Source organism: Triturus cristatus, chromosome 2_2 (assembly GCF_964204655.1).
Source record: "Triturus cristatus chromosome 2_2, aTriCri1.1, whole genome shotgun sequence".
NCBI lineage: Eukaryota > Metazoa > Chordata > Amphibia > Caudata > Salamandridae > Triturus > Triturus cristatus.
This window is the reverse complement of record NC_140582.1, coordinates 710293179-710309377: the sequence shown is the minus strand read 5'-3', so window position 1 is coordinate 710309377 and position 16199 is coordinate 710293179. Positions and strand designations below refer to the sequence as shown.

At 43.7% G+C, this 16199-nt stretch overlaps 2 protein-coding genes across 5 annotated transcripts in view; one reads left to right on the top strand and one right to left on the bottom strand.

Moving 5' to 3' along the window:
- Positions 1-5107, bottom strand: part of PRIMPOL (primase and DNA directed polymerase) — a 585691-nt gene extending 580584 nt beyond the window's left edge. For both annotated transcript variants that reach the window (XM_085641903.1, XM_085641905.1), the window contains exon 1: positions 5089-5107. The gene's annotated coding sequence lies outside the window, so the exon portion shown is untranslated. The remainder of the gene's footprint in view (positions 1-5088) is intronic.
- The window catches only part of CASP3 (caspase 3), a 231225-nt gene that overhangs the window by 98216 nt on the left and 116810 nt on the right, over positions 1-16199 (top strand). For all 3 annotated transcript variants that reach the window (XM_085641909.1, XM_085641911.1, XM_085641910.1), the window contains exons 2-3: positions 400-493; positions 12251-12390. In XM_085641909.1, coding sequence (XP_085498035.1) covers positions 417-493; positions 12251-12390 — 217 coding nt within the window. In that variant the 5' untranslated portion in view covers positions 400-416. The remainder of the gene's footprint in view (positions 1-399; positions 494-12250; positions 12391-16199) is intronic.

The window sequence follows — 16199 nt, the reverse complement described above, 5'->3', positions numbered from 1 at the left end:
TGGACCATGTCTCCTTTTGGGAACACCCAGACCACCAAACTGCAATTCTAGAAGCTCAAAACCTGCCTGAGGGGCGTTCCCCCTGGCACACTCATCCCCCAATGGATCCTGCCCATCAGTAATCAATGTCAGCTAATTAGAGTTCCTGTCTCCCTCCCAATCCACAACTTCTGTCCCCCAGCTTTCTGTGACTGCCTTCCCTGAAACATGTGGGAGCCATAGAAGGCACTTTCAATACGGCTTCCCCTTTTCCATTTATCTCATGATGATGTCCTATCTAAGGGCGTTGTAGACCAAAACATTGTTTTAATGAATGCCTTGCTAGACTGTATTTTTCTTTCTGAAATTTTGCATTGGAACTATTGGTTTTTATTTTGTGTGTGTTCTTTTTTTGTTTAGGTCTTTGTCAGAGAACAATGGCAGATACAACAGACAACATTCATTCAGGGGGTGATACCCCAGACGCCAGAGTTTCATCTTCAAAGGCGAACACGTAAGTGTTTAAATGAAAAGAAAAAAAAAGTACGAGAGGTCATATAGATAACATGTGGTTCCCCTGCTCTGTGTAGAGCCCAGCGAAGTGCTGGGTTTCTGATGGCAGCTGGCTCCACCATATGAAACTTCTTTTTTTTGTGTTTGAAATGCTTTATTGAAGAAAAAGCATAGTGAACAACAAAATACAGGTCATATATAGAACATTGTCATACAGAATCAAAAAGAGAAAAATAATAGAGGGTCATCATGCGTTAAACATAAGAAACCTGAGGAAAAATTTAAAAAGCATTTTGTAAAATTTTAAAGGCAACCAGGAGGAAAAGGGGGAAAGAGGAGAAAAAGGGAGAAGAAAGGAAGGAAGGGAAAGGAGAAAGAGAAAGGTAAATATAAGGCGTTAGGAGGAGAATAGATGATAAGATCAGAGAGAAAAAGTAGGTAGAATAGAAAGAGCAAATAAGCCAAGGGTAGGGAATAGTTGAAAGGTAGGAAAGAAAAATGCAAATGCAAGAGATCTGAGAGGAGTGGAGAAGAAGAGGGACAAAGCTAAAGTCACTCATGGGGGTTTGAAATTCTCAGAGGATAAAGGAGAGATAGATTTCGATTTCAGAGCCATGCGGTCAAGATATGCTGTGAGGGGCAACCAGAATAAATCTCTATTGAGGGTAGGAGTGGAAGCAGCAGCGAAACGAACATCAAGCCTGTGATAGTGACAGAGAGAATTCCACCAACATTGTATAGAGAGCTTAGAGAGGTCCTTCCAATTAGAAGAAATATGTTGGAAAGCCAGAGCTAACATAAGATCTAATAGACCAGAGGAGCGAGAGGGAATATCAAGAGTGTCAGAGATACTACCTAGAAAAAGAAGAGGGATAGAGTATGGAATAGAGATAGAAAATAGACGAGAGATATGAGACCACACCTGATCCCAAAGTGCGAGAACAGAAGGGCACAGAAAAAGTAAATGAAAAAGATCAGCATTAGGGGCAGAGCAGGTCCAACAGGTAGAGTCCTTATCAGGAGAGAAACGAGAAATAGAAACTGGAGAGAGATAAAGTCTATGATATAGAAAGAACATAGATTGAGTTAGTGAGGCGGAACGGGAGATTTTTAAGGACCTGGCCCAGACTTTGTCCCAAACAGCTATAGACCAGTCACAGCCCAAATCAAGCTCCCAAGCAAGTTCCAATTTAGATTTCGGGCGGGTCGGATTGGGGGAGGAGAAGAATTTATAAATAAGAGAGGCCTTAGGGAGAGCAGACAGGATCTGAAGAAGCGGGGAATGGGAAACAGAAGAGGATGATAAGGGAAGAGAATAGTAGACATCCAGTATGATGGCCATGAGGACAGTGAATCGGTGGAAAAAAGACTGGGGACAGCGAAACAGAAGTCGGAATTGAGGAAAAGAACATGGGAGAAAACCATCGAAAAGTTGGTTAACCCACATCAGACCCTTTGATCTCCACACAGTCCAACAAATAGGACGATTATTGAGGAGAATAAGCGAATTGCACCAGATAGGGGAGGCCAAAAAGGATTCACGAGAGACCGGGTCAGGACGGACCAGAGCATGTAAAAGAGAAGAAGTGTACTTGAACAGGGGTAGGGGAGTGGTTAAATTCTTAGCAGTGAAACGTACAATCTCAGATAGGGAGAAGGGGGAGAGGAGTGAGCGTTCAATAGAGAGCCAAAGAGGAGCAAGAGGGGAAGGTGCAAGAACAAGCCAATTAGAAGCTTGACGAAGAGAAAAAGATTTATGATAAAGACGGAAATCCGGAAAGTTGACTCCGCCATTGGACTTCGGTCTACGAAGGGCAACTAGCGCAACTCTCGATTTCTTGTTATTCCAAAGAAACTTAGAAAGACAGGAATCAATGCGTTTGAAATAAATATCAGGGATATGAATGGGGAGCATGGAAAAGATGTATATAAGAATGGGAGATATCATCATTTTGATCGAGTCCAGCCGACCCCACCATGAGAGAAAAAGAGGATTCCAAGAGGAGAACAACTTATCCATACGAGATAGTACAGCAGACATGTTCAACCGAATAGATGAAGAGATGGAGTTAGAGAACAAAATTCCAAGATACTTAATTTTAGAGGAGTTCCATGCAAAACCAGTGGTCGAAAACTGATGAGGGAGACAAAATTTAGTAAGAGGGAGGATCTCAGTTTTATCAGAGTTAATCTTGTAACCAGAAACTTGGGAAAAGGAGTTAAACTCAAGTAGTAAGGCCGGAATGGATTGGTCAGGATCAGAAATAAACAAAAGAATGTCATCTGCATACGCAGAGAGTTTCAAATGAGTTTTATCATAAGGGAAGCCAGAAATAGAAACGTTGTTTCTAATAGATGTAAGAAATGGCTCTAAAGCTAGGACAAAAAGTAAAGGGGACAAAGGACAGCCCTGACGGACACCACGTTGCAAGGGAAAATAAGGGGATAGCTGGCCATTAACTAGAACAGACGCTTTAGGGGAGGAGTAAAGTAAAGAAACAAGAGAAATAAAATTAGGACCAAAACCGTGCCAGCGAAGGGAGGCAAAAAGAAAGGACCAATCTACTCTATCAAAAGCCTTCTCAGCATCAACCGATATGGCAGCTAGAGAAAAATTGAGAGAAGGTATCTTATTGAGAACATTGAGAAAAAGGCGGGAATTATCTGAGGTGAGTCTGCCTTTTACGAATCCACATTGTTCCTTACCTATAAGGTGTGGGAGGAAAGGATCTAAGCGCCGGGCAAGAAGTTTAGCAAATAATTTATAGTTGACATTGACAAGGGATATTGGGCGATAATTTTTACAAAATTGCGGGTCACGACCCTCTTTGGGTATTAGGCAAATCGTAGCTTCGTGAAAGGTACCAGCAGCTGTACCGGAGGTAAAGAAGGATTGGAAGAGGGAGAGAAGTTTAGGAAGCAAGAGATCTGAAAAATGTAGATAAAACTCCACAGAGAAACCGTCTGGGCCCGGAGATTTACCCTTGGTTAAAGATGTTAAGGCGCTATCTAGTTCGGTCATAGAAAGGTCAAGTTCAAGATCAGGGAAATTAAGATGAGAAGTGGAGGGGGCAGGAATTTTGTCCAAGTAGGATTGAATAAGAGTAGCCGAAGGGGGGGATTCAGGAGTATAAAGAGATTGATAGAACTGTTGAAATTGGGCGAGTATATCCTGCTCCTTATGTAAGAGAAGATTATCAGTGGAATATATTGAGTCAATCAGATTACGCTCCCTGCGAGACTTAAGGTAGTTGGCCAGAAGTTTACCTGATTTGTTGCGACCTCCGTAGTAGCGGGCGCTGCTGCGGAGTAGTGATGAGGAAGCGTTGTCAGTGGAAATTTTGTTAAAATCGAGCTTGGCGCGTATACGGTCTGGTAAAACCGTTGTAGTAGAAGAGGTGTAGAATTTATGCTCCAGGAATTTAATATGGGAGAGAAGGTCTTTCTGTTTCTTAAGGTAAGATTTCTTTTTCTTTCAGACAAAGCCAATCACAAAACCGCGAGCGGTAGCCTTAAAAGAGTCCCAGATAACATGAGGGGGTAAAGAGGGATCAGAATTGAGTAGGAAAAATTCCGTAGCAAAGGAAAGAAAAGAAGAAGAAAAGAGGGGATCCAGGAGGAGAGAGTTATTGAAGCGCCAGCGAGAGGATTTGGGATGGGGAGGAAGAAGATCAAAAACAGTGACAATGGGAGCATGGTCTGAGATAACTATCGGCTCTATAGATGAGGAAAGAAGATTTTGAGAAAGAGACTGAGAAAGGAAGATGTAGTCAATCCGAGAGAAAGAGGCATGAGGAGGTGAAAAGAAAGAGTAGTCCAAAGAGTCAGGGTGGAATAGTCTCCATGAGTCAAGAAGGTGAGATTTGGAGATAGTGTCAAGGAATTGTGCATGTGATTTGTGGGGGGCAAAGCGGGCAGAGGATTTGCGATCAAGAAACGGATCAACAATTTGATTACAGTCCCCCCCCCCCAGAATGAACAGGGAATCACTGTATTGAAAACACTTAGAAGTTATTAGAGGCCAAAAATTACAGTCCGGATGAGTGGGGCCATATACATTAAAAACCGTCAGAGATACAGAGTTGATTAACAGTTTGACTAAGACCCAACGACCTTCAGTATCATTTTCTTGACAAAGAACTTTACATTTGAGCTTCTTGTGACACAAAATGGCCACACCGTTCTTTTTGTTAGATGTGGGAGAGAATAAAACCGTTCCCACCCAGCCTCTTTTTAACTTAAGAGACTCCGCCTCAGAAAGATGAGTTTCTTGTAAAAGAACTAAGTCAGGAGTGTAAGAGGCTAGATGGGAAAGCACTCTCTGCCGTTTAATAGGGCTAACAAAACCTTTCACATTCCATGAGATAACTTTGAATTAAATAACAATAAAATGTGCAAGGAACAGAGAAAAGACATAAAACCAAAAACGCCATAAAGGAGAATAACAAGCGAGTGAAAGAAAAGAGCAAGACAAAAGAAAGTCAGAAGACATAGTAAAAGAAGAACAAGGAAAAAGGAAAGAAAGGAAAAGGGAGGAAAAGAGGAGTAGAAGAAGAGACAGTACATATCCAAAACGGATGACTGAGGAAAACATACCTGAAGGGGGAAGGGAGATGACAAGATGACGATGGGGTGTGGGAGGATTCGACAAGAACAGCCCCCCAAGCCGGAGAGCAACACACCGCACCAGGACGGAATATGAGGAAGACGGATCATATGATACGAAGAGGACTACAAGAGGGTTGATCGAACAGAAAATCTAAGGGAGGGAAAAAGAAACATGTTATGCAGAAGTCATGGGGAGGTAAACAGTACAAAAACAAACAATTGTATGCAAAACAGAAAACCCAAACGACAACCATTATACAATCACATCAGGCAGAAGAAGAATCAACCAAGGAGGGAAAAAAATTCCAGCAAGAACCTGTAAGGTGAAAAAACCCAACAAGTAAATAATCAACCAGTAGGAGGATTGGATGTGTCCATGCCAGCATTAGTCTGGATGTGAATGAAATTCTTAAGTTCAGCCGGGTCTTGGAAAGTCCAGGTGTTGTTTTGATGAGTTACCTTGAAGGTACAAGGGTGAAAAAGGCCATATCTAGCTCCCATAGAGCGCAGAGGAGCACGAAGAGATAGAAATTCTTTTCTTCTGGCAGCAGTGACATTAGAGACATCCTGAGAGAGAAAAACTCTCTGACCCATCCAGGACACTTGGCGTTTCGCTCGAGCTGTGGAGAGGACCAGAAGGAGATCCGTAAATTTGAGGAAGAGGATGATGACCCCTCGTGGTTTGGTTGAGGAGGAGGAGCGAAGGCCAAGTCTATGGGCTCGTTGGATACTGAGAGAGGTAGTAGCAGGAAGGTCCAACAATTTCAGGAGGAAAGAAGAGAAAAACGTGACAGGATCATCACCCTCCAAGGATTCCGGCAGGCCATAAACGCGTAGGTTATTCCTCCTGTTCCTGTTTTCCAAGTCTTCAGTGTGTTGTTGAAGTGCGAGAAGAGATTTTTCCAGAGAGGAGATGCGTTGAGAATTTGACTGAATTTCTGGAACCTGCTGCTCCACAGAAGAAACACGGGCCTCCATAGTTGACCATTTGGCCTCAAAAAGCTGCATCTTAGTATTAGTCTCCTCCACGAACGGGCGTAAAGCTCGAATCTCCTCAAGTATCAACTCCATAGAGATAGGGGGTGGAGATGACTCAGGTGGAGGAGGAGAGGAGTCCTGCTTCAAGCGCTTAGGTAAGGAGGCAGGAGGAGAAGACTTACTGGAGGTAAGTTGTGATGGAGAAGAGCGGGTGGAGGCTGTTGTCGCCATTTGATCCGTGGAAGGAGGATGAGGAGAATGGCCTGTTGATGAGGAGGAGGCAGAGGAAGGTGGAGTCTTAGAGGGCACAAAGACAAACTTTGGGTTGCGTAGTTTGCCCATAGAAGCCTAAAACGTGCCAGTGACAGTGAACAGAAGGCAAAGAAGCAAACCAACACAACAACCTGGACTCAAAAGCAGAGAATGTCAATATGTCAACATGTCCAGTCTAAATAGCCCAGCGGTCATCAGGAGTAGTAGAGGACACTTGGAGGAATCGTGAAGAAACCCCGGACCTGGAGGTAATGCCAGCAGATGTTAGAAGATGTTTCCAGTAATAACCAGGAGGTTACCAGCGGGCTCGAAAGCCGTGTGCACTAAGACTTGGTGAGCATATTCGCAAAAAGGAACTAGAAAAATAAGTCTTATGCCTTAGAACTGAAGTAGGTTATCATTGAGGAGCACAGCATATGCGGCCTATTGCGAGGAAAGCATGAAGGCAGAGGTCTCAGAAAATGAAGCGCCAACATGAGGAGTAAGTTGGAGGCATAGCACACTGACAGGGCGCAAAACAAAAAGGAGAGGTCTTAGTTGCCTAGAGTACAGACCAGTAACTGGAGAAAGGGCAGAAAGGCCATGACTGTAATTTCCTCAGCGACATGCGGACATCGCGCGGACATCGCGCACAATACGAAATGGCAGACGTGCTGAGGGACGTACATCAAGAAATATGAATGAATGGGCGAATCACTTGCAGAAAAACGAAGCCTGGCCATCACATCATCAGCACGAAGCCATCCGCTTACAGGAGTCACAAGAAGTCTCAGAAGCTGGCATGAATAAAGAGACCACGTGGAGTCAGATGATATATCCCCCTGATGTAGCCTCCAGAAACAGTTCATACAGAGTTGGGGTTTAAATAACGTTGCCCAATAGTAGATTTAGCGCCATATAAGATTTAGCTGAAAGGAAACAAATTCTGCGATGTTTCATTAAGATTGTATAAATGTCACAGCAAGAGAGTCTCTGGTACAAAATCTATCTCCATGCACCCCCATAGTGTAGAAATCAATTTAAATCATCTCTCTGAAGCGTTAAAGCAGGTGTGGCAGCCTCAGGGAGCAGCAGAGAGCCACAGTAGAGGCATTCACCTACCGGAGAAGTTGTAATAAGTCATTCATGCAGCTATCCCTTAGAAAAGCGCTTGTCAGTAAGAAAACATTCCACGTTCACTTGAAAAGCGGAGCGCATCTGAGAGCATGAAGAGAACTTACTGCTCCAAGTGCGCGCGCCGGTTCCAGACGAGCAGCGCTGAGACAGCAAAATGGCGGGCGTTCTGAGGCGCACATTCAGCGCGGTGAAAACGAAGCATTCCAGGCGTGAAAGAGTTCACCTTGGGCTCACCAGGCGCATAACTCGTTCCGCTAGCTGGAACATCCAAAAAACTCGAAGAAGGAACGTGAACACTGCCGTAAATGATACGGGTCCGTCCCGGTGCGGCGGAGCTCCGGATCTAAGCGGCCATCTTGGTCAGCGTCCAAGCCACGCCCCACCATATGAAACTTCTAATCTGATTACCCATCTACCACAGGGCAGTCTGGTCATAGTGGCAGTTTCTACTTCCTGTTTAGAGGAAGGCAACCATTACTAGATTTCTCTGCCTGGAACTGATCATGCGAGGCATGGCAGTCTTGTTCAGGGAAATCACTCATTGGTCATCATGCATTGAAGGAATCTCACTATGTGTCATAGTCGCAGATTTGTTTTCTTTATTACTTTCAAGTATAAAGTCCTGCATTGGGAGTTTATTCTTGAAGAATAGGAGTCTGCTGAGAGGGCGCATCACAGTTGACATCCGTTTTGCAAAGCTTTGCTGCATTCAGTGGATGGAGCTGACATAGTCGTGGCTTCACAGAAGGCAGCAAGATCCCCACCTACATTGTTAGGATCTTTAAATATTAGGCAGTCCTCCACCCAGGGACTGGAGGCAATAGCCTCCGCTGATCCAGCGGGCTGCCCTTCATAGTCTAAATCAGGCCCAAAGTCTAGTGCTCACAAAAGGGCGGAGCATAAATACATTTATTTAATTTCGAAGGTCTGAGATTTCAAGTACTTTGTCGCCATGCATTCCCAGAGATGAGAGCCATAGATATCAGTATGTGTTAAACCGCTTTGTCATCAAGTTTTTGCAGATTATGAGAAATCATATCTTCTATTTAAGGATCACCAGAAACGCCAGAGTAAGAAAAGCCAGAGGACACAGCTGATGACAAACTGTTAAATTAGTCTTCTGACATGTTAAGGTTCATATCTGTTTTACTGAGAATTATAATAAACACAGTAATAGTGCACATTCCAACAACCCTGCTCAACCTCTGGAATACCATTTCTCCAAATGAATGTATTCAAATAGTTAGGAAGATAGTCTCAAACTTGCGGGTTGTAGAACAAGTTCAGAATGGGGCTAAAAAGAAGAGGAGAAATAAGGTTTGGAAGCTTTTAAGTGTAGGAAACAACACACTGAGCAACAACATAGGAAGAGAACTATTGTAATTCCTCTCATTTGGACCACAGCAATGGATAAGTAAATTATTGTGCGAGTCGCTTAACTGATCAGTCACCATTTAACAGGCACATAGGCTGAATCAGGTTGTGCTTCCTTCTTGTATTCGAAGACCTCTCAAGGTGACTGCAGTTGAGTAAAAACTGTGGTTATGACTCCTGCAGTGACTCAGAGTTTCTGGATACCACACAGAGGCATTCAGCTTGAGCAGCTCCTTTTTAACACTTTGTAGTTCCTGCCTCCTTGTTTGAGTGAGCCGGCACAGGTCAGGAAAAATTAAGATTTTGTTCTCTCAAAAGGAAAGATTGTCAATGTTAATAGGAGCATAAGTCACCCTTTCCCTCTGTTATGGATTGCCCAGCTCCACAATGATTGTGTCACTGCCAAGAAAACTCTGATGAATAGCTTGAGGGGATGGAAAGCACCTTCTGTATCTCGATGCAGTGTGCAGTGTCACTGTCCAAAAGCACACCAGTTTCTAAGGAACTGGCTGTAACCACCAAGTATTTGCCATCTGGCAAGAGTAGCAAACCTAAAACTCTGATACTGGATTGATTTCCCTGGATTGCAACCTCATTTTCGCAGGGCATCATGGCTACAGTCACGCACTCTTTGATCATTGTCGCGTTGGAACAATTTTTCATGCTGCGTCTGGGTAACGGTATCCAATGCTGCCACTTAGTCTTTGAGCCCTGAGAGCCTGCTCTCTCTTCTAGCAAGCTTTACTAACCAGGCTTTCCTCTACCATTGCTATCCTATGATCAGTGCGGTTGTTGGCATTTAACTCTTTGTCGGTCTACCAAAAGGGGTTCCATTTGCATCATTTGTGCCGCCCACGGTTCTTCCTCTCCTTGAGGCTTGTCAGATTCAGTGTAGTGTGAATGACTTTGAGCAAAAACACTTTTGTCTTTCGGCCTCTTGGATTCTATTGTTCCTTGGGTGGCTTAATTCAGAAAGCGGTGGTTTGAACTCTCACCTGTTTTAGCCTGTCTGTTCCTCAGGGGCTAGCTACTCCATTGTTCAATGAATGTTGTTGCGGTCATGTATCCAAAGTGGCAACAAGATCCTCACACCAAGCAGCACTTTCGCATCCCTGTTCCGGTCCAGAACCCCCAGTTTTTCCTACTGTCACACTGGGCATGCAACCGTGATCAAGACCTGTGATGCCTGTGTTCTGTGGGAATAGCTGAAATAACACAATCTGGGCCTCTGTATTTCATCTTCAAAGGTTGTGTGTGGGCCAGAAGCTCTGCAAGCTCGTCCACAAACTGTTGTGGCTACCAGGGCGCTGAACCGGTCACTTCAGCAGCAGGGATCCCATCATGGAAACTTTGCTGCAAGACCGTAGGGTCCAGATCTCAGTGGAATGCAGGCCTTAGTGGGTCAAACTCTGATTCCTCCGAAAAGGCGCTCCCATGCCTCTGTTTCATTTATTGCCTCCCCGGCAACATGCCATATGTCGCCGGACCTGGCCTCGGAAAGGGAGCAACACTAGAGCCTCCCTGCATCCCAGCTTGTCCTGCCACCTCTCGTCCTGCGCCTTTTTTTGTCTTTGGTAAAGGGAACCACCCACTCTAAGAAATTATAAAAATGCACTATACAAGAAGCCCGTCAGCAGCAGTGGCGCTCCTCCAGGCAGGAGTTGTGCTCTGGATCGAACTGCCTCTAGGGCAGTCTGGCAGTGCCCAAAGGGCTGGTTTGACAGGTTAGTGTTTGTGGGCCTCTCTTATCGTCTGCTGGGCCGTTTTTTTTCCAGTTGATTTCCCTGTTGTTACCACAAATATTGCCTGCAGCAAGCACAAATGCATGCATTCTGCAGTACCATGCAAAACATTTACATTGGTTGTCTTTCCAAGTTCAAAACTACCCTGATTTGCAAACGTGGCCTCTTTTTCAGCCAGCTGATTGGCTTAAAGGGGCTCACCTTTATTTTGGTGCCCAGGCCCATTTTCTGTCCCAGTCTGACCCTGTTTCTGCTCATGGGCACTTGCAGGGCAGCGATGTGGAAGAGCTGCCACAGGTACACCAGTCGTTGCTGCTTCAATATGAAGGCCAGAACTGAAGCGAGGGCGGGCCAAGCAGTATTCCACCACCTGCTAAACTAAAGAGAGCCTCTCCTGCCTCCCTTTTCCATCTATGAGAACAGTCCGTGCTAATCTGATTCAAATCGTGGATCTATGAAAGATCCAAAGCTGGAGCAGAAAAGGGCACTGGGAACCTTTCATAGATTCAAAAGCAACACCTTCTCCTCCCCCTTTTGAGACTCAACTATGCTTTCCTTGCACATCTTTATGCTTTGTAATTTAAGCTCAGGGGACCTCCAGTAGGAGGAGCATCCAAAGCACATTCACCTTTTAGTACAACGTTTTGGGCATTTACTAAAGATTAATGCGCTTCTAAATTGACACATCTTTATTACTGTGTACATGTTAATTGTGTTTACTGCAATTTCTAATTTTATATGGGACTGTTTGATGACATGGCATGCTTTAAGCATATGAATCTATGAACGATCGCACTAAGGTACCTTTGTTATATGCAAGTAACTTTGTTTTCCCCAACAGGCTCAGGGATTTGGAACACTTGGTCCACCCTTCTTTTTCCAGTACAAATACAAATGTTTCATGAACGCAAATACTGAGGCAAAATGTTTGTGGATACACCACCCTGACGCTCCCCTGCCCTGACAGTGCACATTTCTTGCCCTTAATCCCAGACCTCTGATTGTGGAAAACCCCGCCATGCCAGTAGATTTGCGGAAGTCCGTTCATTTTTAGATCTTCAGTGCAGATTCTAGTTCTCTTACTCAAGATCTGGTCTATTCCATCCGCTGATATTTTTGGCGCGTCCAATTTGAACTTGGATCCCCTTTTTATGGTCTGGTTTGATAGCCCTGCTGTTGCCAGGCAATTATGTGAGCATCACTAGAGAGGGGCTTTTGTCCACCCTTATGTTGGGAACCAGGAGTACCTCTTTTGATCGAGCAAAAGCTGTGTGCTTTCACAAAAGAGTGCTTGCCCAGCTGTGATCATTTTGTTAATTTTTGCAGCTGCCTGAGCTTGAACTTTCAGGGACACATATACATGACATTGGAATGCTATTATCGTGTCTTAGATAGCTAGACCATTTATGCTGTTTTCTCCGGCAGCAGTGCAGGTGGGAGGAGGCCAGTCATTAAGAATTTTAGGTCTGGTGTGAGAGTGCAACTGACACCTGGCTTTTTAACCTCCACCAATATTCTAAAGCTCTTTGCTTCCATACAAATACATATGTATTTCCATGCTATTTACTCGTATTGCTTCACATTACGAGTAACTGCTCACTGATAAGAAAATGGCAGCATCTTCAGGATTAAGCAGCTATGACATGTAATGTATTTTTTCCTTGCAGAGGAAAATGTTCAGAGATTGGTCAGTCAATGGAAGTTGATGCAAAGCCGGGGGAAATTCATTCATTCCAATATAAAATGGATTTCCCAGAAAAGAGCTTGTGTTACATTATAAATAATAAGAACTTTCATCCCTCAACAGGTAAGCTGAAAATTATTTGCATTTTATTTTACATTGTGTTTTACTGTTACAGTATTTGTTTAGACTTTGTCTTGGGTTACATTCTAGAAAGGATTGTTTGCCAATACAGTTTCTGTACAGAGTCCCTAGCTTTTTGGAATGTTATGAGTCAGCTGAACAGTTTGAAAATCGTGCTTCATTTCCTATCCCAGTTCTGTCGTTCGTTTCATGTGGATCCATGTAGTAGATGCCCCTTTACAGCTAATTCCCTCCATGACGGTCATTTCATTAGTTGTATTTCTTCTGCCCCACCATTTATGGTTTCTGCACAGTACGCGGATAATCGTAAACCACTCACTGTCTTTTGGATTGTTTGTCATGGATAATACAGTTTATTTGTGAGTTTTAACATCACTTGCCTTGCTATATGTGTTATTGCGTGTATCTACTTTGAGAAACTACCGTCTCCCAAAACAGCCACCTCCTGTGGCTGTTTTAAACCAGGAAGGTTAAATGACCTCATAAGGATTATACTGAACCTCAAGCCGCCCAAAAACGCCTGTTTGTTTTATTCTCTTTAAAACTTGAAAAATGTAATCCCGATCTGTTTAAAGACCTGTCAACTTCCGGCTTCTCACCATACCTCTCTCCTGCCGTTGTCCCTCTAGATTTCACACAAACGTTAACCATTAGGCCCTAATAGATGTTTATATCTGACCGTCTGAAGGTTAATGCGCATGCTTTAATTATGTCACAGCTCGACTTTAGTAATGCTGTCTTAGCATGTCTGCCTTAAGCATCACTAAGGCCCTTTAAGGCTCCGTTCCAATATACGTCTTATCGTCTTTGAGAAAGTTTGATCACACTATACCCTTCCTTTCCTCTCTTCACTGACTGTCAGATGAGGCAAGAAGTTCAAGTTGGGATGCCTCCTATGCAAAGCACTACATCCTAATTTGCAATCCGACCTCACTGACTTGCTCAAACTCTCTGGGGTTAAAATATGTATGTATTAATAAGAATAAACTACTAGAACATCACATGCTAAACATTATTCATTCTTGGGTGTGGCTACCACCTTCTAGAATTCATGAGTATTTTAAGACCAAACCCTAGCCTTACCGCCTTGCAGAAAAGATAAAAACACTATCTTTTTAGAATATATCTTTTTAATGCATCATTGTCCTCAATGCTGATGTCATCCATTATACACTTTAGGTTCCTTTGTTCTCCTATTGAGAAGAAGACTGCTCTGTTTTCTTTAGAACTAATTCCACCTCCCTGATGCTCGTTTTAGCTGGGTTATCTATTTAATTGGTGCTATGATTACTGTTACATGTAATATGTTGTTCTTTGTGTACAGCGCCCACGCACTCCAGTGATGGACGCTGTCAAATGAATAAATATGTATGTATATGCTTTCAATTTCTTGAGTGGGAGGAATTGGGGTGTAGTATATTGTGTGGTTGTGGAACCTCACAGTGTAATACACTTACCAACCCCCGTTGGGTATCGTCTGTCAAACCCTCCGCATAACCCTGGCTAGCTGTGGCACTGAGCTTCGAGGCTTACACAGAGGAAGAAGTGTGTAAAGCATTTAACAGCACAAAAACAATGCAAGAAATCAACACAACACTCAAGAAATCCAACACCAATCTATAAAAATAGATTGTATTTTTATGAGAATTTAGACATTAGAATGAAAAAGATCCACCAGAGGGTTCCAGAGATATAGATTTTGCAAGAATTAATAAATTAAACAAAATTTCAATCATAAGCGACAAGCCGTGTCAAATTCAATGAATTTGAGACAAAGAAAACTGGGGTAGGTGTCAATGTAGTCTGGTAGAAGTACTTTGGGTGACCATCTCCAGCAGGGAGCTAGTCAGGGGGGACCGGCAAAGTCCTTTGAAACGGTTTCCTCCACAGAAGAAGCAGTCTTCAAGCAGTTCTAGGCACTATACCCACGTTGCAGTGGATTCTTATGAAGTAGTCATGATGCATGGGATTAAGGATGCCGAAGATGCTCTCAGGATGCTGTGGATGCGATGCAGTCAATGAGTGTCCTCATGCGGCTGCTCCTTGATCCATGTAGATGGTGCAGGGCTCCAGGTTGCAAGGTAGACGACCCACTAGGTCCTTTTTCATCTGTCCAAAGTCCAGTCACCACTGGACTACTAGTTGCCCAATGTTGCGGTCACAGGCCACTCCTTCCTGGGTCGGTAACTCGCTTTCTAAGGGTCCCGGCATCTCTCCAACAGCACTCCCGAGCTCAGCAAACCCGGGTGCAACTATATGCATTGGGTCTTGGTCCTTGGTGCTGCACAGCGGAGGTGGTAGGGACTTGAAGACTTTGGGCTACCAATTTGCCCCAGCAGACTTCTTCAGCTGTTGTGTCCCTGTGCTACAAACAAGAGGACGTGGCTCAGTTGGCACCTAGGGAAAACCTGCCAAACCTGTAAATTTTTAAAAAATAGACACCTAGGGGAATCCAGGGTAGGGTGACTCGTGTAGCTCTTATCAGGTTGTTTTACCCAGCAGTGACACACAGACATACCAACTAGCGAGACACATATCGCCCTGATACGTCATTTCACATAGTTTCCCAGGATCCCTTGAACGTTCCCCCAGTTTCGCATCCCAGTTCTATATAGAAATCATTTAATGCTAGACCTTAATAATGGCAGGATACATGTCCATCTATTGTATGATAAACAATGTATAATGCTATTCAATGCAAAGAATACAAGCAAACCAAATGTATCCTAATGCACCATGTTTTTGTAAACTACAAATGCCAATAAAAACATGTTTAAAAAAAAATCAGGTTGTTCTACCCAGAATCCCTTGCAAACCTAAAACTTTGACTAAAGACACACATTTTCGTCACATTTCTATGATGGAAATTTCTGGAAGTGACGGGAATCTGGATTTTCAGAAAGTATTGAGCTATTCTGTGTACTCCATACACTTTGCAGTTGTACTCTGAAGGCATGGTTTTGTCCTTGCCTATCATCTATGGTTTGGTGCCGCAGGGCATGGCCTTTTGTCAGGTCCTGAAGTTACTTGTGTGGTAGAGTTAGGTTGGTCATACTAAGGGTGGGACTGAGAACCGTAACCGGCCCTGGCAAACTGCACGGCCGGTTACGAATTTCGTAGCGCGCCGTGCATCACAAAATGCGGTGCAGCGAGCGCTACGAAATTCGTTTTATTTATTTAATTGTTTACCTTCAATTATCCATGTTCCGGTGTTTAGTACCCCCTACCCTGCCCCTCCCCCGCCCCGCCTTTCCGCCCCACGGAACTCCCTCCACGGACCGCTGCTGGGCGGCGCACTGTCATTTAAAAACAGCACATTTTGTATTAAAATGGCCACTAAATTTGCAAAGACATACGTTTTACTGATAAAACTATATTGCACACAAATGATAATGTTTGGAAATCTGATTTCAGAGAACATTTATCATTTGTGTATCACCAAGTAAAGCGTCTTGATTTGTTTTGATCCTATTAAAATCTTTGCTTCCATCACACTTTAGAATGAAAAATGTCCTAGCTATCGTAACGGAAAGTTTCAATTCTATTAAGGACTCGGAGGCGAGGATTATGCTTTAACTTTCTTTGCTTTAATGACAGCAGCCATTTTAAAGTCACCAAAACAAACCAATATTCCCATAAACCATAGGGAATAATACAATAAACCATAGAGTGTCCCAGGATAGAGCGTCCCTCGTCGTTTGCACCAATCACCAGGCTCTGAGGTAATGATAGTCCTTCAACAGTGTCCAAACACCCTCTTTCGTCGCTGAAGGCCAGCCAACTCCAAGGGT